This window comes from Gavialis gangeticus, unplaced genomic scaffold (genome assembly GCF_001723915.1).
Source record: "Gavialis gangeticus isolate Ggan-Ray unplaced genomic scaffold, GavGan_comp1, whole genome shotgun sequence".
Taxonomy (NCBI): Eukaryota; Metazoa; Chordata; order Crocodylia; family Gavialidae; genus Gavialis; species Gavialis gangeticus.
Window position 1 is genome coordinate 2,142,917 of NW_017729026.1, and position 20,482 is coordinate 2,163,398.

Genomic DNA, 20,482 nt, shown 5'->3' on the forward strand with positions numbered 1-20,482 from the left:
CAGGATAGGAAACAGCTCTGTTCACTGCTACCAACTTCCCAGGGACTGAGCTGATACAGTGACTGTGGTGACACTTGGAACCTGTGTGCCCTTGGCCAAGTCTTTAATCTCTGTGTCTCTTTCCCAGTTCTGAAATGGATATATTAGCACATTCCCGTCTCAACTGCTTAACTGTAATGCTCAGATATTATAGTAACAAGAGCCATACAACTTGTTAAATTAAGTGCCTGTTTAAACATAGGTAGGAGAAGTGTCAAAAGAACCTAAAATCCAATGTTTGCAATGAGGCTGGTGTGAAGCCTAGGCTCTTAATTTCCTGGGTTTTGTGATGGTTGACGCACATGGCTGATGCTGTATTTGTCCCATTATTACATGTCTGTTTGACTAGGATGAAATCAAAACAACAGGGCAAATGAGATCTGCTGACCAGTAGGTGATGCATGTAATTAATCTTAGTTTAAGTAATCAGTACTTCAGTAATCCAATAATGATCAGGATTAATGGTCTGCTTTTTCTCCATATTGAAAGAGCAGGGGGGAGGGGATGGGGGGGTGGAAACTATCTCCTTTGCCACCAAGGGCAGGACATGAAGCAAAAGGTGTAAACTACAGGAAGACAGATTTAGATTTGATATCGGGGGAAAGAAAACTTACTGCCAGAAGAGTAGGATAATGGAACAAGATACCTTGGGAAGTTGTTAAATCTTTCTTGGAGGTTTTCAAGAAGAGTTTAGATAAGCATTTGTCTGGGATAGCATAGGAATAGCTCTTCCTGCATTTGTGAAGGGGTTGGATTAGGTTACTCTTCAGGTCCCTTCTGACTATGATTCTATTAAATTCTGTTTTTAGATCAGACTCTGAGCGGTCTCCTTTCCTTCAGAATTTGGTGAACAACATGCTGAGTGATTTACTGAACAATCCTCCAGCAGTAAATGTGTCATTAGTATATAATGACTGTAGCATAGACCTATCCAACCTGGCTTTAAGCCAGTGATTCCCAACCAGGGTGCCACAGCACCTTGAGATCCTCTCAAGGGTGATGTGGGATGCCAGACTATTAGGTGTGCAAACATAACTTGCATGATAAACCCAGAGATTTCAAATAGGAACTAGTAGGCTAGGGACAAGTTGCATATAAACTGGTTTAAGTGATTAGAAACCAGTTTAAACGTGTAACAACAGAAATTCAGTGCACATAAAACACTTTCAAAATGCCTGAAACTGGTTTAAGGTAAACTTGGTTGAATGTAGCATGAGATTTAATTGATTTAGGTCAAAGTGTTTTATGTAATTTCTCAACCAGACTCCTTCCTGGTTTAAGTTAACTCACAGTTCCCCAGCATCCCAGCATGCTTTGCAGCCCTGGGCTGAGCTGGGCTGGGGTGGGGAGCAGGGCTGGAGCTACCCCTCTCCTCCCTAGTCAGAGCTCTATCAGTGCTCTAGCTGGCTGAGAAGGGGGTGAGAGTGGGATGAGCAGTGGAGGGGAAGGTGTGGCCAGGCGCTGGTCCCAGGCCTGAGATGAAGGGGGAGAGGGAGGGGCCTGCCAGTGTTGTTGCAGGCAGAAGTAGAGGGGAGGCAGGCCAGGGGGAGAGATGCCCCTGGAGAAATGCCAGCACTGCCCGTCTCTGCAGCAACAATGGGGAGAACGCGAGGTATTTGGAAGTGGGCACCAGCCCTGGGGGGCACCTGCTGAGTTGCTTCTCCTCCCACTGGGGCCATGCATGGGCCCAGGCCTGGCACAGGGTGGATGTCCCCAGGGGAGGGGAAGGTAGTGGCACAGGTCAGGAGGCGAGTGGTGATCCCCCTTCCTCAACCCATGCTGCCAACTCCACTGAGCCACTCTCACCCACCTCCAGGCAGCCCCGGCTACTGCTGGGAAAGTTCCCAGTGTGGGCCCACAGAGTTACCGGGTACTGCAGCTGCCTGATCGCAGCCTCCTTTTTCTGATGGCCTTGACAGCTGGGTCCACCCCTGTGAGCAGTGGCCAGGAGCAGCAGCAGTGGTAGGTCCCCCTGGAGGAGTCAGATGGCCCCCATGGTACTTGGGCCACCCTGCACCTGGCTGCCTGGCAGCATACCTGGGTGCAGTCCCCAGAGCAGCAGCCAGGGCATTGCAAGCAAGGAAGTGGCCCTGCCAAGGCCAGGCCCAGGGAGACCCTGGGGCCACTTTCCTCCTTGCAATGGCTTGGCTGCTGCCCTTGGGTCCTGCATGGCTGCTTCAGGCACTGTGCCCAGATGTGCTGCACAGCTGGGGCAGCCCCATGGCAGCGGCAGAGCTGCTGGGTGGCCAGGTGCAGGCTGGCCCAGGTTCCATGGGGCGGGCTGGCTGGCTGGCTGGCTCCTCTTGGGGGTCCTGCCGCTGCTGTGCTCCAGGACACACTGAGCCCTGCTGCCTCCCTGCTTGCAATGCCCTGGCTGCTGCCCCTGGGCCCTATGCGGCTGATCCAGGCACTGTGCCCAGGCATGCTGCTTTGCTGGGGCAGCCCCTTGGCTGGGGTGGAGCTGTTGGGAATCCAGGTGCAGGCTGGCTCAGGTGCCATGGGAGGTCTGAAAGAGGAGGCTGTGGTCAGGCAGCTGCAGCGCCTGGTATCTCTGTGGGCTCATGCCGGCAACTTCCCCAGCAGCATTTGCAGATCCTTGGAATAGGTGAGAGTGACTCAGGCAGAGTTGGCAGTGCAGGTTGGGGGAGGGGGATCCCCCACTTGTCTTCTTATCAGTGCCACTGCCTTTCCCTCCCCCTGGGGTCACCTGCCCTGCACCAGGTCTGGGTCCAGGCATGGCCCTGGTGAGAGGAGAAGCTGCTCAGCAGGTGCCCCTGGGTCAAGTGCCTGCTTCCAAACACCTTGTGTTCTCCCCATTGTTGCATCACAGAGATCAGGCAGCTGCTGCCCCTGTGCCAGGCACCCTGAAAGAGACAGCAGGGTGTGTGTGTGTGCGATCCTCTGCTTCATGCAGTCCCTCGTGCATGTCCCAGCATGGAGGTGACTGTCCCAGCAGGGAAACACGCCCCAGACCTATCCTCCTCTTCTTTTTCCAGTAGAACAGGGGCCTGATGCTCTGTTCTTGAAGGAGCAGTGCAGGGGCTTCCTCTCCAGATCAGGTCACAGACTCCTAGAGGAGTAGGGTTGGCAGGGACCTACAGGGGTCTCATCTAGCCTAGCCTCTGCCTGAGGCAGAAGCATCCCTATCCAGACCCTGTTCACACACATACTCTAAACTCCATATGAGACAACCAGCAGCCCTGACACAAGGCACCCCTGCCTCAACTGCTCAAACAGTGAACGGGGAAAAGCCAGGCACATCCTGGCTGGGGACCAGGGTGGGGTTTAAACCCCCTCCCAATTATATCAGGCTGCTGGGGCCTGCCCCTGCCCCCAGGTCATCTTCCTTTTAGTCTTGTGGCTGCTGCAGAAGAGAAAAGATGGCTTGCTAGTGCCCTCCTACTTTTAGCCTGAGCCACTGCAGGCATGTGCCTGCATTTCCGGAATCAAAAGTGAATGTCTATTCACTTGCAATTTGGTTCAATCTACACAGGTTAGACTAACCTGCAAAGACTGAAACAATTCAGGCTCAGGCTTTTTGAATGTCTGTATTTAGCCATAGTGTTAAAAATATTCTGACGTGTTGTGGTCTTTCTGAGTTCTTTGCAACAGAAGAATTGCTCTATTATTTTTCTACAGTAAAAAACGAACAAGTGAAAACTAAGAGCTAGCACTTTCCTAGAGGTATCTCAAGTCTATGTAGGGTTGCCTTAAGACTATCCCAGGCTGTCTCCAGGCTCAAAAGATTGAGAACCACTTCTTTAAGCTGACAACCTCAGATTGTGACTGCAGTTTAGCCACAGCACTATAGAGTTCAATGGTGCAGAGTGAAGCATGTATTTATCTTACATTACATTGCAGCCCTTCCTGTGACTGAAATGTAGATATACTCTAAGGTCAGAAGGTTTTAGTTTAGTATGTGTCGATAAGCAATAAGATAAATATGATAACTGGACCATGTTGTTATTTCCCAGTTCTCCCCTCTTCATTTTACTATTGTGAGCTTGACCAGCCTTGAATTCTCAGCATTTTTTCTGCCTTGGATATGTGCTGTTTCCAGATTTGCAGTGCTGTGCCTTTGCTTGGCTTTAGTACAATTAGTTGTTTGTGAACACAGCGACTCAGTTCCAGGATGTCTGCACTTCTATGGCCTTTCTGACCTAAGTTTTTCTAGATGTGGCAATGGTTGCACAATATTAGCTTCCCGCAATAGGATACTTTGATTTAAAAGCAAATAGAAATTTCCAAAGTTTATCAATCTATTTTCTTTTTTAAGCTTCTACCTTTGCCTGCACTTGCACACGTTTCTGAGCACCCAAGAAGCTTCCAACATGGGCTGTTCCCCTACTCATTTTTCTGCCATAGTTTTCATTCTGTCTGTCCTTAAGGCCTATGCCTCAGACAGCTACATCGCAGCTGTATATGAGCACTGTGTTATATTGTCTGAGGAAACCAACCTACCAGTTTCTCCTGAAGATGCTTTGGTGTTGATGAACAAAAATATGGATGTTTTGGAAACAGCCATCAAAGCAGCAGCCCAGCAGGTATAGGCTGATTGTACAGTAATTAGAGGTATTTATTTTGGTGAAGATTGTTTAAATTTCATCTGTTTTTATTAGGGAGCACACATCATTGTGACCCCTGAAGATGGCGTTTATGGCTGGGTCTTCACGAGAGAAACTATTTACCCCTACCTGGAGGATATCCCGGATCCACAGGTGAATTGGATTCCCTGTACTGATCCTGAAAGGTATTGCCTTTGCTATTGGAAATAGGATTGGATATGTTGGGAAAAAAAAATCTTCATTCAGCAGTGTAGATCTGTATTAGCACTGTAGGATAAATGCTAAATAGATATTATGCATTTGTAGTGAGTCATCTTTACTTCACCTATTCTTTTCCCCCTTTCTCTCTTCCCTCTTGCAGTTTAGTCTAATTAAAATGTCTTGCTTATTTAATATACTGATTGGGGTCAATATTTAAGAAAGAAATGAAGAAAAAAATAAGTATGATACTGAATTAGGCTCTCTTTATTCAATGTGTTCCATGCACATTCCAGCGCGAAAATGAGGCATAAGAGATGTTTATTCCTAAAACAAGGGGAAACCTGCTCAGAAGTTGAAAATACACAAATTGCAGTATTTTTGTTTTTAATTTGAACCTGATTTGAGCAATTACACATGATATAGTAAACTTCATAGTACTCTGAAAACATGCTTTGACTGCTACCTAATTGTTAAATGACAACTCTTGTTATCATTTCTAAATAGATATTCTCAAGGTCACATTTCCTTTAATTGCTGGAAACATTAAATATATATTCTAAGAGGGGGAAATACACTTACTTGAATAAATATTAGGTTACAATTGAGGGAACATAGTCCGATTTAATTGTATAAGCTGTAGTACTAAAAACAAATCTTTAAAACTGAACTTTAATTTCTTTAGTGAAGGACCTCTGAACCCTGTGTGTATTTATTTTAGCTGCTTCTGTGTTTCATCAATGGTCAGTAAGATTTTTCCGAGCAGGGGAAGTTTGCCAATTTATTTTCTGTATAAATAAAAAAACATTGTGAGATTTGAAATCATAATATTCTTCTTCAAAATTTATTTTTTAATATCCTCAGACATTATATCTAACAGTATTTTAACATAGCAAGATTACTGAAATCTTGATAGATTTAATAGATTTCACAGACTTTAGGGCTGGAAGGGACCTATAATCCAGCCCCCTGTCCCCAGGAAGTCAGCTAGGGTCAAAGAATCCCAGCAAAATAAGCATCCAAACACTTCCTAAAGGAGTCCCAGAGTAGGTGCTTGCACCGCCTCAGGAGGGATCCTATTCCAGGCCCTGGGGGCTCAGACAGTAAAGAAGTTTTTCCTTATGTCCAGCCTAAAACTGTCTTGGAGAAGTTTGTGACTGTTGGTCCCTGTCATCCCTTGGGGTGCTCTGGTGAGCAGGTGAATGATAGTGTTAGACACTAGCTGTGTTAGGGTTCTGCCACTAGATGACACTAGAAGCACATTTTAGTTGATTTTTGTTTTCATGTAACAAGGGTTTGTTCTCAGCAGGCGTGTCTACACAGGATGTTATTGTACAGTTGTTACTGCTCATTTATTTCATACTTGTACTAGCAAGTACTAAATAAATGCACGGTAACTGGAGTTACTGCGTAGTAGTGCTGACGATTGTCTGTTAAGTGATGCTGCTACACAGTAGCCTAATAATCAGGGATCCTGGGTTTCCATGATTTACATGAAACACTACTAGTGTGTGTGTGTGTATTATTAGTGGCGTTTCATTTAAATCATGGGAAAATGTGGATTTGTGGTTACTTGTTTTAAACCAAAAACTGGGGATTTTTTTTAAATCAGAGAAAACCAGGATCCCTGCTAATAATACTGCACAGTAGTGTATTACCACTGTCCATACTGTGATGCGCTACTGCGCCATATATTTTGGCTACTGCACAGTAAGCGTCTCATGTAGATGTGCTCAGCATGTAGAAATGCAAGTTTCCTCTGTCACTTGGTGGTAGATAAAGCATGAATTCAGCCATTCTAATCTCTGAAATCCACAACCATATTTATAGCGTTTATGAAATACATTTTTTTCTTTTAATCACTGTGTTTGTTTAAGTAGTGATTGTCAAATGAGCACTGGAAGGAGACAAGGGATCCGCTGAGGTCCCTGCCAAAATTTCTAATGCTTTCACTGGGGCCAAGGTTTTGCCCATAGTCCCTGCCTCAAAGAATTCACAATCTAGTGCAGACACACTCAGGGGAGCTTCAGATGTTTTTGACTTGGATGTTTAGGCTCCAGTAGGTCATTTTAATATGGGTTTCTAGAATAAATGCTTGAGATACTTTGGACCTTTTTTTTAAAGTTGCAGGAATCTCTTTTATGAAACAGATTTTATTTATAAAAACAAACAAAAAATCCAGAATGAAGTATATTTATGTACAACTAATCAAAGAAAAACTAAATTAAGCTTAAGAGTACATATTAGTGTGAGGGCACAAGAATCAGTAGTGATACGATTATCCCCAAAAAACAAAATTACAAATCAGAAAATCCAGAGTTTGTTCTTTAGAAAATGCATAAAACTTTGGGGATGTTAAAGTATGCTTGTGTGAAGCTTAATACTGGGCTAGAGAAATGTTCCTCATTAAAATAAAGGATACCTGCTCAAAATGTTGTATTTTTTTTTAATTCCCTCTGTAGGTATGTATGAATCTAAACTGATCAATGAACCTTGTTAGTGTGCCTTTATAATGTTAATATAAGGCTTCAATTAGGTAAACCCTCAGATTTCAAATATAAAAGAACCTGCATTTAAGGACAAAGGAGGTTTGATTTTTCTCATGCTTTTCTCTCTTCTTAGAGTTCTCTTGATACTTAATTTTGACATTTCCTAACTTATGAGCACTTGGCTTTATAATCTTCATTGTTTTTTTAAAGCATTTTTTTTTATAAACTGATCTCAGTGGGAAGAAGGGCTGGGTTTTAGTTAGCGAGGGGAAACAGGGTGAAGAAGAAACAAGGAAAAGAGTGGGGAGTGAGAGGATGCCCTTAAACTCTGGTGTCAATTAGCATAATACATGGTGATGCAAGAATGACTATTTTCCACAGTTCTCCAGGAACATAGAAATAAAAGGGTCCTCCTGGGCCATAAGATCTTGTCCCCTGGGTTTGTAGGCAACCATTTGTCCAGAAGGGTCCCCAGGAACATTCACTTAAGGTCCTCTCACATGTTCCAACCATAAAGCCTCCCTTAAAAAAGAAAACCCTACCATATGATAAAGATAAAGCTTAGGGGAAATATGGCACAATATTTGTTAGGTAGGCTCAGAGGATCCTAGGAGATGGATCATGCTCTGTTCTACAGAGGGAGGCAAAAAATCCATGGTCTTTGCCAATTTGACTTGAGGGTAAAATTCCTCTCTGTTTTGACCCAATCTCATGAACAGAAACCTCCAGCCAGGTATTTGAGATGTTGTTAAAAAAACAAGTAGCGCACCCCAATGAACTCTCACCTCTAGCTGTGGCCAATGCTTCAGGGGAAGGAAAATGAGACACATGGTAATTATGAGTCCAAGGACACTCTGTCCTATCACATTACCCTTCTGTGAACTTGTCAAACTTCATCTTGCAGAGACTGAACTTTCTTGTACCATCTCTTTTGTCTAAAAGACAACAGAAACTTCTGGCTTCTGATGTAAATAGCCCATTTGTGTCATTTGTGTCCATTCAATCTTGGGCTAATGTTATTCTTTAATTTAAATATCTCTTCTCCCTCTCTTATAGCTGTATCCCAAATGTACTTTAAAAAGTAATATTCCCTCTCAATTTCATTTTTGTTAGTTTAACCAAGTCAAGTTCTTTTGATCTCCTTTGAACATAACAAGTAAAGCTGTTTTGATTTCCCTCATGATATAGGTCCAAAATAAATAAACTAAACTAGAAAAGGTACAAAGAAGGACTAATTAGGAGACTGCGGAAATAGAGAAGTTAAGTGATTAGACTTGTACACAATATTCTAAGTGCCAGTAGTCTTAGTTTTTGGCCTTTAGCTTGTCACCAAATACCCAGTCTTTTATTTGAATGTATTGCTTGACTTAATCATTCTTCTGATCCAAAATATTACATTTAGAATTTGTACTGACTTTCTTTTCTGACAATTAGGTTTGGTCCTGCCCCAGTGCAAAAACGACTCAGCTGCATGGCAAGAAGCAACTCCATCTATGTGGTTGCTAATATTGGGGACAAGAAGCCCTGTAATTCCAGCGATCCCAAGTGTCCCAAAGATGGTCGCTATCAGTACAATACTGATGTTGTCTTTGATTCAGAAGGGAAGCTGGTGGCACGTTACCATAAGGTCAGAAATTACTTTGCAATGTTCAGTTCAATAATGGATTCGTTTCAATTGTACCGTAGTTGTAAATATTATTTCACCATAGTTTTAGTGCCATGTAAAATAGCAGAGTTTAATGCTTTAAGACAGCATAAGCAGTCACTCTTTTTTAATGTGGGAGTATGATGAATTGTGCTCTTCCCTTGTTACTGTGGTTGCACTTTACCTTTCAAAAGTTAACCTTCCACTCTTGTTTGAACTAGCTCTTCTTTCAGTGAGCAACCACAAGTTGCTGCTTCTTCACAAACAGTAGAGATGAAGGGCAGCCCAAGGTTGCCCACGAACTGTAGGCAACATCTACTTGGATTCCTACTGTGCATACACAAGTACTAACTTTCTGACTGGTAAACTGATTTAACATTTTAAAGTCAACTTAACTGCCAGAGTGTACACACATGTGTGCAGTAGAGTTAACTTAAATGTGGTACAAGATAATACACCTTGAAAGCGTATTATCTTGAGTCACATTTGTTAGGTCAACTTCACTCACAAGATGGCTTTCACCATGTCAAGGAGCTGTATGTGTGTACAATCTGACATGGCTTAACATACGTAGCCTTAGTTAAATTGAATTAGTTAAGTCGCCTTATTTTAAATTGACTTAGTACTTGTGTACGTACCTATAGGTAGTGAGCTAAGCTTAAGCCTTGAATTCATCCCAGTATTATTTCAGTGTAGACTGGGTGGGCAGAAGCCTATTTTTGATGAAAAATCTGATGCCTGCAAATGGGAATATCGGGGATACCAGAGCCCTTGACATCTAGTTATCAGAGTCAACAGCTACAAAACCTATGAATCTCTCTATAAAGGAAAGAGTTGATTGATTGCAGTATAACAGAATTCCTCTCACTGTACCCTCCCATCCAATTTAATATGTTGATGCCCTCAGAGAGAAATAAAAGAGGAGTAAGGATGGTGTGGGTGAGAATGAAGAGGACTGTGGAGAAGAGTTTCATACTTAGAGTCCCTAGCATGGTGGCATGAGGGAACTTTGGGGCATACTATTTCTGCAGTGGGGGAAGAATATGATGAGGACTAACAGAACCCTGGCATGGATTTTAGTCATATTTGACTTCTCCTGTGTCTTATATTTTGGCCTGATTTAAAATGGAGTTTTAGAAGTCTAACAAAAAAGTAGACTCCATTCCCTATTTATATGACCATCTTTAAGTGTACTACATTCTAATTTATATGGCTCAACCTCCATCTTAATTTTTTTCTTTCCTTCCTTCTTTTCCATGAACAGTACAACTTGTTCATTACTGAAACATATTTTAATTATCCAGAGCCAGAGTATGTGACTTTCAACACGTCCTTTGGAAACTTTGGTGTTTTCACTTGTGCAGACATACTTTTCCATGATCCTGCTGTGGTCCTGGCAAGTAAATTACAGGTGGATACTGTGCTGTTCCCAACAGCTTGGGGGAATACTTTGCCACTTTTGTCAGCTATTCAATTTCACTCTGCCTGGGCTATGGGAATGCGTGTCAACTTTCTTTCAGCAAATACACGTAACTCCAGTGTGGATATGACAGGTAACTTATGATGAGTTAATTGGTTAGTACCTTAACTTGCTAAATTTTTGCAAGTATGCAAGTGTTTGTAATGTCATGGGCTTAGTAATGAATACTGGTACTTACAATCAAATTAAAATGTTAAACTTGAAAATTAAAATGTTTTACATTAATTTTAGATGTTTAAACTTTTGGATGGTTTTAATTAATTGATTCCCCTGAACTCTTATATTTGTGTTCCAGTTAAAGGCTGCATTGTTCTTTAGCAGTGCTATAATACCGTCTTGCTACTTTGAAGTAACAAATGATCATCACCACTAGATGGAGACTCCGTGCTTATAAATACTTTTAATCAAGCTGCAATGGGTGATTTTCACACACTATCTGTTGTATGCATTGAGACCAAACCTTTCTTTACAGTTTTTTGTCGGATTTTTTTCCAGATATGCTAGAATCTATATCCATTGAAGTCTTGTATTATGTTTTTAATACATAAAGCAGTATTATAGAATATGAACTGATGCATCTGAAGGATGAAGTTTAGATTTGTAGAGTTGGTAAATAAAAATGAATTGGCATATCTTTCCCTTTCCAACTACAAGGCTTGTCCAGGTCATTATTTTAGCATTACTGGGGAGAAGGTGATCAATTCCAACAGAGTTAATACTAAACTTTTTATCCCTGGGGCAAGTTATGCAATTTTGAGCTGTTTGTACTTATTTCTAAAATAACATTGGCATATTGTTTTGGGAGGATGGTATATTTTGTGCCATTTAATGTGTGGCTATTTTATTAATATCAGCATCAGAACGTAGCTAGCACCAATTTAGCATCACCAAACTGTTTTTGAGTTTGGTTCAGTTTTCACTGATTGCAATGACTAGTGGATTGAGTTTATTGTTTATAAAGGTGCTACTTTTATTTTAATTCCCATGCAGTTTAGTTTAATATTGTCAGAATATATATTGCTGCTGAAGATGCAATCATAAGTATAGAACAATTGATTGTTTTCTCCTACATGGCATTCACAGGGAGTGGTATATATGGACCAAATGGACCCATAGCATACCATTACAATACAGAAACAGAGAATGGTCAACTCCTTATTGCACAACTGAACTCACGGCCTCATCTCTCTCCCACCTACCCTCCTGCTGTCAACTGGAGCTCATATGCCACAAGCATAAAACACTTCTCACCAACTGATCAAGACTTCACCGGAGTCATTTACTATGATCTGTTTACCTTCATGGAGCTTACCAAGATTGAAGGAAATCATACCGTTTGCCAGAAGGACCTCTGCTGCCATTTGAGCTACCGAATGGCAGAGAAGCGAGAGGATGAAGTTTATGTGCTAGGTGCGTTTAATGGGCTCCACATTGTTGAAGGCGAATATTATTTGCAGGTAAAGCTTTTTACTACTCATTTTTGGGATGGAGGGCTACAGCATTCCTTTTTCATATACAGCTTCTTCACACCTATTCCAGGGGGTATGTAGGAACATCATCAAAGTGGTTTCCTAAAAGCAGTGTTTGAAAAATAAGAACTTACTTTCTTAAGAAGTCTTAACAGACTTTAGGATCTTGCTTCTCAGTTCTTCCTACAATTTTGAAGTCATCTGAGATCTGCAATGTCTTTGATACCCCAAGCACTAAGGGTGCTTATGTAAGTTTACATTTTTTGCTCAATCTGGCCTCGGAAAGTGCTCTACAGCTGTGACAATGTACATTCCCAGCTGTAAAGCACTTTTAAAATGGCCAATTGCATAAAAAAAAACCCTCGATAAATCAGCTATTTGCTGAAGGCATTCTAGAACAGAGTGCATGAGGGATCCTGTTCAGGTTTCCTTGAGGGTTCATTTTTTGCATGCACAGGGCTGTCACAGAGAGGAGAAAGTATCCTCCCTGTGCAGTGGGTGAAGAAGAGGAAGGTTGAACTTCATAGTCACCCACCCCAGCTACCCAGCTGAGGTATTGTGGGGAGCCAGGCCAGGCCTGCGAGGCAAGGGGGCTGCGTTCTACCCCCTGCCCCCAGTTCTAACTATGGCAAAGCCCAACTGGCAGCTGCATGCTGCTGCTGTCAAGAGGCTCAGCACAGGAATGGGAAAGGGAGACCCTCTTCCCCTGGTCCTGCCCGAGCCTCTTGAAAGGGGCAGTACACAGCTGCCAGCTTGGCTTTGTCGTGGCTGGACCTGGGAGGGGCGGGGCTGGGGAGAGTGGTGATCTGGCAGCCCTCTGGGAGGCTGCCGGATCACTCCTGCTTGCTGGCCAGGGCCAGTGCAGGCAGGCTCCAGGCCCAAAACCCAACTTCTGTTGGGTGAAGGGAGCTCTAACTCATGGTACTTTGTGTAAAGTGTTGTGAGTTAAAGCACTTCCCCCAAATGTCTGGAGTTTATCCCTATCCTTTTGGGTTCAGAGAAGTTTCAGTGTTTGTAAAAGGCAACACATGCTGCTCTTCTAGGGCACAGTTTAGCTTTAGTAGAACTACAGCTTGGGTTTTACCCTGAGCCTGTATGATGAGTGAATGAATGAATGAATGAATCTAGAGCTTGTTGACTTAGCATGTAGACTGAGTAATGTGGAAGGGCTGGTTTTGGCTATAAATACTAGCATCATCTGAGATAACGCTCATGATGAAGATCACAAGATCATTTATTTGTGATAACAGTAACAAAATGAAGAATCTAAAGCATGGATGTAATCAAGTTAGTCCTTGCCATTTGCTTGGTGCTGTGTAAACTTAAATGGCTCCTTGCAACATTACCTGTAAGGCATGCAAATATCCTTGTGTTTCTGGGAAACTAAGACAGAGCTGCAGGCCACAAACCATTCCAGTAGAAGATGAACACTTATGTATATGAAGGGATATGAAGCGTGTATGAAACATTGTGGTACTGGGTGTAGAATTCTATTGTATTGCAAAGCTTCAGAGAATCGATAACTGGCTTAATTGTGTCTGTACTTTTCCCAATAGCGTTGCAGTGAAAGATTTTTCTCATTGCTTTCAAGGCTAGTTCTCAAGTAAGTTTCCTAGAATATATCGCTATCTTCTCCACAGATATGCACACTGCTGAAGTGTAAGAGCACAGATTTAAAAACTTGTGGGCAGCCAGTGGCTACTGCTCAGACCAGGTTTGAGGCGTTCTCCCTCAGTGGCACATTTGGCACTAGTTATGTCTTTCCAGAAGTCTTGCTCAGTGGGGTTCAACTGGCGCCAGGAGAGTTTCAGGTAAGAGGATGTCTTCAAACTGTTTAAATCTGATTTCATATAATTGTGTCCTTTGTCCCTATTGTAAGAGAATGTGGGCCAGTACTATACAATTTTCTTTTAATTAGACATTTTGGGTGTATTAAACACCCTCTACTTTAGTAATTGGATCAGCTGAGAGGTGGCTACTGCTGTGGCTTCCTTTTTATTCTTTACAGCATGTGTGCCTTTTTCCAAGAAGGCAATTCAGCTGGAACGTATTAATAATTTGTTGTTGCCTTTCACAATGCAGTATTACTGGAATGTTAATAGTCCTGTTTACCTTTCTTCTTTCTCTAACTAGATATTAAGTGATGGGCGTCTGATAAGCCAGAATGGGACATCCAAGCCGGTCTTGACAGTGGCACTCTTCGGGAGGTGGTATGAGAAGGACCCACCACACCCACAGCAGGCTTCCCCATAATGTCACTATTGATGCCTTCTTAGAGTGTAACATTTGCATAACACTGATGAATGCTAAGTACTATCATTATTTCTCCTCTTCTAAAATCGTTCTGTAGTTTGCCTACATTGGTTTGCTGTCATGATTCCATTTCAACGCCACTGAATAAGTCAGTGTCCATCAGTCATTGTCTTCACTGGCTGATGGCCTCTGCTTGTGACAGGCCTGATCCTGCTACCATTTGGGTGAACTGAAAACTTGATGCTTAAGGCTCATGCCCTATCTCAGCAGACATTGGCCCAACCAGTAAAATTTCCCTTTAGAGCCTGACTTCTTAATACTCCATATAATTTCTGTAGTAGTTGAAGTAAACAATAGCATATCTGGGATTTTGTTAGGTATGTGTTAAATGAGTCTTTAGAAAAAACAGAAGTTTAGGTAAATAATAAATTAGATTAAGTATTAACATCTTTCACAGATTTGGAAAATAACTATGTTAATATATTTTGCCAAATATACTAATATGACTTTCAAATAAGTGTGCCTTTTAGTAGGTTATCCCATTACAATAAATTGCAATTTCAAAAAGCTGAGTTTTCTAGATGTGGCATATTTTTCCTATGCATTGTATATTATGGGCACATTTTTAATATCATGCCCTTTTTAAAGAAATGGATTGTGTCATGGATTTAAAGAAATGGGTCATTGTGTCATGGATTTCAAATCTATGCTGAGGGTCTGACTATATTTTAAGCTTTTATCCTGAATTCAGTTTATTATGGTATATGCTTAACTGGTTTGAATTAGTAGACTGATTAGATTCACTGAGAGCACTTGTGTAAGTGTGTGCAAGACTGGGATATAGTACTTAAATTATAGTGGAGTGGGGCCTCTACAGTGCTATTAAACTAGGTATTTTTGGATTAGATTACTTTATGTAAGAACAAATATGGGTATGTATAATTGTAATTCAGTATTGTTCTGAACATACTTTTTAAAATAAAAATACTGCTTGATTCCTTTTTTTGTTTGTTTTATGGGCATACCTAAGCAAATATTAAATATTGCAACTACATATTGCACAAGATAAACTAAAATACAGTTTTATGCTTATGTATTGTCACTAAAATATAACTATTCTACATAGGGTGGCCTTATGTCCTGGTTTAGGTGGGATTTGAGAGGCTGGTCCTGGCTGCCTCTTGAGAATTTTTAATAGGTGTCCAAGAAATGCAGGGGCTCTGGGTGCAGTCTGGCCAGTAGGTGTAATGGTATGAAGCACCTTGCAGGTCTGCCCAGTACACATCCTCACCCCAAATGACATGTGAGAGCGCCAAAGGAGCAGGGAGTGGAGGGGAGCTGTCTCCCAGATTTCCTGGTTGATGTCCTAGATTTCTGGGATTTCCATACAGTCAGCTTAATTCTAGATAATCTCAAGACAGCCATAGAAAGATAAAGGAAATACTTATTTTAACTAAGCTCTGCCACTCTATGGAAATGCATGGTATATGAAAAAGTCACAGAACAGATAAGAGAATGGAGAGCATTAGTGGGGAAAATATCCTATTTGAAAGGATGAAATTCACAGAAATTTGACTCTAAAACTTTTTAAGAAACTGGGAAGTAGCTTGAATAAAATTCTAGTGAGTAATGCACAATAAAGGCTTCAGGCCTTGTGCTTGTGGGTAGCAAACCAAAATGTGATTCTTTTAATTCCCATGAATTTGAGAGCAGGGAAGGTCCTTGTCATGCTCTCTTTATGTCTGGAATGATATTTAGATCAAAAAAGACTTTTAGGGATAGATTCTTTCCTTTTTTGTGCCTTGTCTTGCTGGTTACCATGAGTCCCTTGGCCTGCAGAAAATGTTGTGTGTAAGAATGGGCAGATTTCATCTTTTTAAATTGTGCAACCATCCTGTTAGCAACACTGGGCTGAGAGATGCCTTTCGGCAAATTGTGTGTCTATGTTTCTCTTCTGCAATTCTTAAACGGCTCTGGGGCAAGGTCAGGTTTTCCCATTCTGTTTGACTTGGTCAGTACAGTGGGAGATGCAAGAATGTAAGTAAACAAGACACTCAATTAATGTAGCAGTTTTCACAGTCAAGCCAAACAATATAACAAGGTGGAAATGACTGAATAGAATAAATCACCAATAAATAAACAAATACATTATTGATGTAAAGTTAAACAGAGGAAAATAAACTAATGATATCCAAGCCAAAACTATTCATCACAAACGAAACTCACTAATTACAAAGTGTAACACACAGACATGCACACACATATATGAGAAAATTAACAGGGAAAAATGGCCACTCAAAAGAAGCAGGGGGTCTAAGGAAAACTTTCCAAGTACAACCAAGGGGGAAAATACTATCTACAGGCACTGGAGTAGGGAACAAGGAGCAACAGCAGTAGTGATATATCTTCCCCCTGTTTTGTTCCCCACCCCCCTGGGCTTTTTTATTGCTCATTGGGTGCATGTACCTGTGCAATTAATTCAAAGCAATAAACTCTGACACATATCGTCGTGTTTGCTGTGGTTCTGGGAACATTTGCATCTTGAGCTAGTTTGGAGTAGCCCCAGCTAGCGGGGGCTCAGGGGATCAGCCTGCCAGCCTGGGGCTGCTCTGAGCTAGCTCAATGTGCTGCAGAGGGGCTATCTGGGCATAGGCAGATTAACTCACAGGCCAGCCCAGGCCCAGAGACCCCTGCGAATCAGGGCCTCTCAGAGGCCTGGAGGGCAGGCGCTGCCGGTGGGTGGAAGAAGTGGGACAGCTAGGCACAGAAAAAACCAGCAGTGGGCTGGGCCAGGCCAGGCATGTGACACAGTGGGCCATGGCCACCAGGTACTGGGTGACGAGCAGGGCACAACCGTGCCAAAGCCCTAGGAGCAGCTGGAGCTGCTGGTGGCAGGGAGTGGAGCCAGGCATCGTGTGTGGCTGGGACCTGCTAGTGGATGAGTGACCCCAATGCAGCCAGGTCCCTGGCCTGATCTGGCCGCAATCCTACATGTTGGCCAGGAACCGCTGCAGCTGGACTGAGCAATGGCAGGGCAAGACGCCACCCCCAGAGCTCAGTCCACGCTGCACACACCCAGTGGGCTGTGGGTCCACTCCCTCAGCAACGTCCTGCCATGATGTTGTGTGGGTCCTGCACAATTAGCTCTGGGCTCTGGCTCCAGCAGAGACCTGTAGGAGAGGGTAGCTGTGGCTCCTGCCCTGGGCCTGGGGAGCAGTATGTCCCACTCAGGCCACTGTTCCCACTGGGGATGGAGCATTAAGCTTCAGGGAAGACCCAGGTCCTGCAGGACAGCACGGGTGGGTTGAGGAGAGGAGACCAGCACTGTAGCCTGGCAGGAGGGGCCTGATGGTGCCTGCAGGCTTGGGCAGGTGCAGCAGAGCAGCATGGAGGTTGCTCCAAGCTTGGCTCCATAGGTAACTGGTAGGAGTGACGTTGTGGGAGTGGAGGGGAGCATGTGCCCCTCCCCCACTGTGGGTGGCTTCTGTGGGTGCTCACCAGCCCTGTCCCCACGGCCGTGCTACCAGCAGCTTCTGCAGATGCTCACCAGCCCCGTCCCTACTACCGATGCCTCCAGCAGCTTCTGAGGGTGCTCACTAGCCCATCCCCACCACCAACGTTGATGTTGGCTTCTGTGGGTGCCCCCCAGACTCAAGAGGCATGCTTGTTGCTTATGCTTGGCTCCCTCCTCCTGCAGCAGTGGCAGCTCAGCACTACCAGGGCAGGAGCTGCCTCAGAGCCAGCACAGCTTGGCCTTGGCTGCCCCATGTTTTGGGGCTGTTCAAGCCCTTCCCCATTGGTCCAGTCTAACTCAATTTCCAGGTGCCCTACCCCACTCTTATCACACTTCCCTGTGGTGCTGCTACATGTGCTCAGCCCTGCAGACTGGCAGCAACAGTGGGCCCTGTGTGGGTGGAATGGTCTGTGCTGGTTACACCCTGGGACCAGCTGTGGCCCCCGCCCCTGGGGTGGCACATGGCTTCAAGTGGGACTCATGGTGCCTCGTGTTCTGCTCCAGGAGCCCCCGAATGTCGCCCCATGCACTTTGCCACTCAGGACACGCCAGAGTGGAAGCCCCTTCCCCCCCACCCCCAGTCACATCCCCCTACTTCTTTGAGAGGCACGGAAGTGGCTGGGGGAGCCCCTCCAATTTTCTGTTTGCCCAGGGCCCCAATAACTCTTAATCTGCCACTGTGTCTTGGGCACAAGGGTGCTCCAGTGTGGGACTAACTCGCAGGCAGACCCCCAACTGAAACACTTGCGCCCCAGTCATTCCCATCTCTATCTACACATGTGTTGTGGCAAAGTACTTTACTTCACTGCAGGATACTACTTGTCTATACAAGCAGTATCCTGTGGTGTAGCAAATTAGTTTACTCCGACCTAATAGCTTTGCACATGTAGATTCTGAAACATTTGCTGGGTGCATATACATGTTTATTAATGCACTGTAGTTACTGCGCGTCAAGTTTAGTACTTGTATAACCAAATATTAAATCAATGTGCACTAACTAGTGCTACTGAATAATAACCCCAGCACACAGCTTTTTAGTGATGCTAACTGCACAGTAGCCTGATACTAATGCGCAATATGTATTAGCAAGATTTTTGCCACATGCAATGTTATTAGGCTACTGCGCAGTGTTATTCAGCTACGGTGCTGTTAGCATCTTGTGCAAACGCACCCACTGAAGAGCTAATTAGGCAACTCCACATTATATGTCTTATTATAGCTGTGCCAATTAAGACATGAACAGGGGAAGAACAGGAAGGGGAGGCCTTCCTCCTTATCAGATCAAGGTCCTTTGAAGTTCTGTGGACTATAGGCAAAGGGCTAAAGAAGCAATACCTGCTGTTTTATTATTTAGGAGTACCACAGTGAGAGGCACAGTTTGGGAAGTGTGTAGTTACTCCTTCTGCTTTGGGGCAAGTGAAGGAATAGAGCCAGAGCCTATGTAGGGGGCCGAGACTGTCATCTGGAGAATTCTAGCTTGTGAGCTAAATATCTAAGTGACAAAACGTATGAGCTTTGGGGCCTGAAATCATTGGTGCTTGGTGATGGTTCCTAAAAGTTTCTGTGGCCGCCTCCCACAAAAACACACCATCCCACTCACTGTCCTATTGTGATTGCCACTTCTGCTCCTTCTGCTGGCAGTCTGTTCCATGTTCCCACTACTGTAGCTCCTCCTGCTGATCTGTGATGCTACATAATTCATTGCCTTGACACTGCAGCTCCATCAGTATCTCACTGATGGCCTACTTCCTGCGTGCCCTCTTCTGCAGCATCTTTTCAATCTAGGTTAAGGAGGGCCGTCACAGATGAGTTCTTTCTTGGGATCCCAGCCTTAACACAGACTCTAAATAGCCCTTGAAGCCAGCCCAGTCAAAGCTTCTGAAGTGGGTTTGCTCCTTGGTCTTTGGACTGAGGCCAGGCTTTTAGCTCTCACTGGGCACATCTACACAAGATGCTACATCATCATAGCTTGTCACAATGGCAACATAGCATCTAAAAATAACCATGTGCTGCCAGGACTGCTTTCTCATTTAGTACTGCTTTAGCAAGGACTAACTGTGCAGTACAAAAAGCACAGTCAGGGCACATGTAGAAGAACAGGAAGGGACTGGTTTCTCCATTATCAGGTCAATGTCCTTGCACCATGTAGTTATTCATGGCCCCCTTTGGCACAGCTCCTGGAGAGGGATTTTTACCTCTATAATGGGACAAAGTGCACCCAGTCACAGGCAACAAATCAGCCCATCTTAAACAAAACAGCATGTATTAACTGCAGTACAGCAGATGGAGTCCTTGTGCCACAGTGTTAGGTATAGACTCCTCTCTCATCCTCTCAGCTGCACAAGGCTACACTTCAACTTTTATTGTAGCTCATACGCTCACCTTTGTTATTTCTGAGATTATATAAATATTTTTAAAATGCTGACTATATATGTTGCAGCCCCATCATCACTATGACTGCTGAGGAGTTCCTCTAGAAATCCTCTGAGGAAACCGGGAGAGATGAATACCTTGAAGGTTGCTCCAGTAGACCATCAAGTAGTTGCTTCCTCTGACCCCTCAGGTCTGTCCTTCTGTTCATCTGTCACCCTGTCAGTCACAGCCACTAGTTCAGCTGTGGGCTTAGGGACCATACTGAGCACCTCGTAGTTTCATAGTTTCATAGTTTCTAGGGTCGGAAGGGACCTGAGCAGATCATCTAGTCCGACCCCCTGCCATGGCAGGAAAGAGTACTGGGGTCAAACGACCCCAGTAAGGTGGTCATCCAACCTCCTCTTAAAAACCCCCAGGGTGGGAGCCTGCACCACCTCACTTGGAAGCTGGTTCCAGA

The 20,482-nt window shown here is 43.8% G+C and overlaps 1 protein-coding gene and 1 long non-coding RNA gene across 3 annotated transcripts in view; one reads left to right on the plus strand and one right to left on the minus strand.

Annotated features, from left to right (window-relative positions):
- Nucleotides 1-9,128, minus strand: part of LOC109299760 — a 15,717-nt gene extending 6,589 nt beyond the window's left edge. Inside the window, exons 1-2 of the long non-coding RNA XR_002097990.1 lie at nt 9,116-9,128; nt 5,474-5,481 (exon numbers count right to left, since the gene is read on the minus strand). This is a non-coding gene — a long non-coding RNA (uncharacterized LOC109299760). The remainder of the gene's footprint in view (nt 1-5,473; nt 5,482-9,115) is intronic.
- On the plus strand, nt 4,199-14,807 carry LOC109299757 (pantetheinase-like). Of its 2 annotated transcripts, none has more exons than XM_019520257.1 (7): nt 4,199-4,583; nt 4,659-4,789; nt 8,726-8,918; nt 10,201-10,489; nt 11,500-11,873; nt 13,653-13,696; nt 14,019-14,110. In XM_019520257.1, the coding sequence occupies exons 1-7, from the start codon at nt 4,371-4,373 to the stop codon at nt 14,023-14,025; spliced, it is 1,251 nt and encodes a 416-aa protein (XP_019375802.1). In that variant the 5' UTR covers nt 4,199-4,370; the 3' UTR covers nt 14,026-14,110. The 2 variants fall into 2 exon arrangements, with proteins under 2 accessions (XP_019375802.1, XP_019375801.1); XM_019520256.1 differs by having other exon boundaries at nt 4,204-4,583; nt 13,526-13,696; nt 14,019-14,807.
- Nucleotides 14,808-20,482: the final 5,675 nt, after the last annotated feature.

Excerpts from the sequence above, each read along its gene's own strand:
- LOC109299757 (XM_019520256.1), top strand. The coding sequence starts at position 4,371 with ATGGGCTGTTCCCCTACTCATTTTTCTGCCATAGTTTTCATTCTGTCT. Across the intron at positions 4,584-4,658 it reads TCAAAGCAGCAGCCCAGCAG|GGAGCACACATCATTGTGAC; the intron begins GTATAGGCTGAT and ends TGTTTTTATTAG. Across the intron at positions 11,874-13,525 it reads AAGGCGAATATTATTTGCAG|ATATGCACACTGCTGAAGTG; the intron begins GTAAAGCTTTTT and ends TCTTCTCCACAG.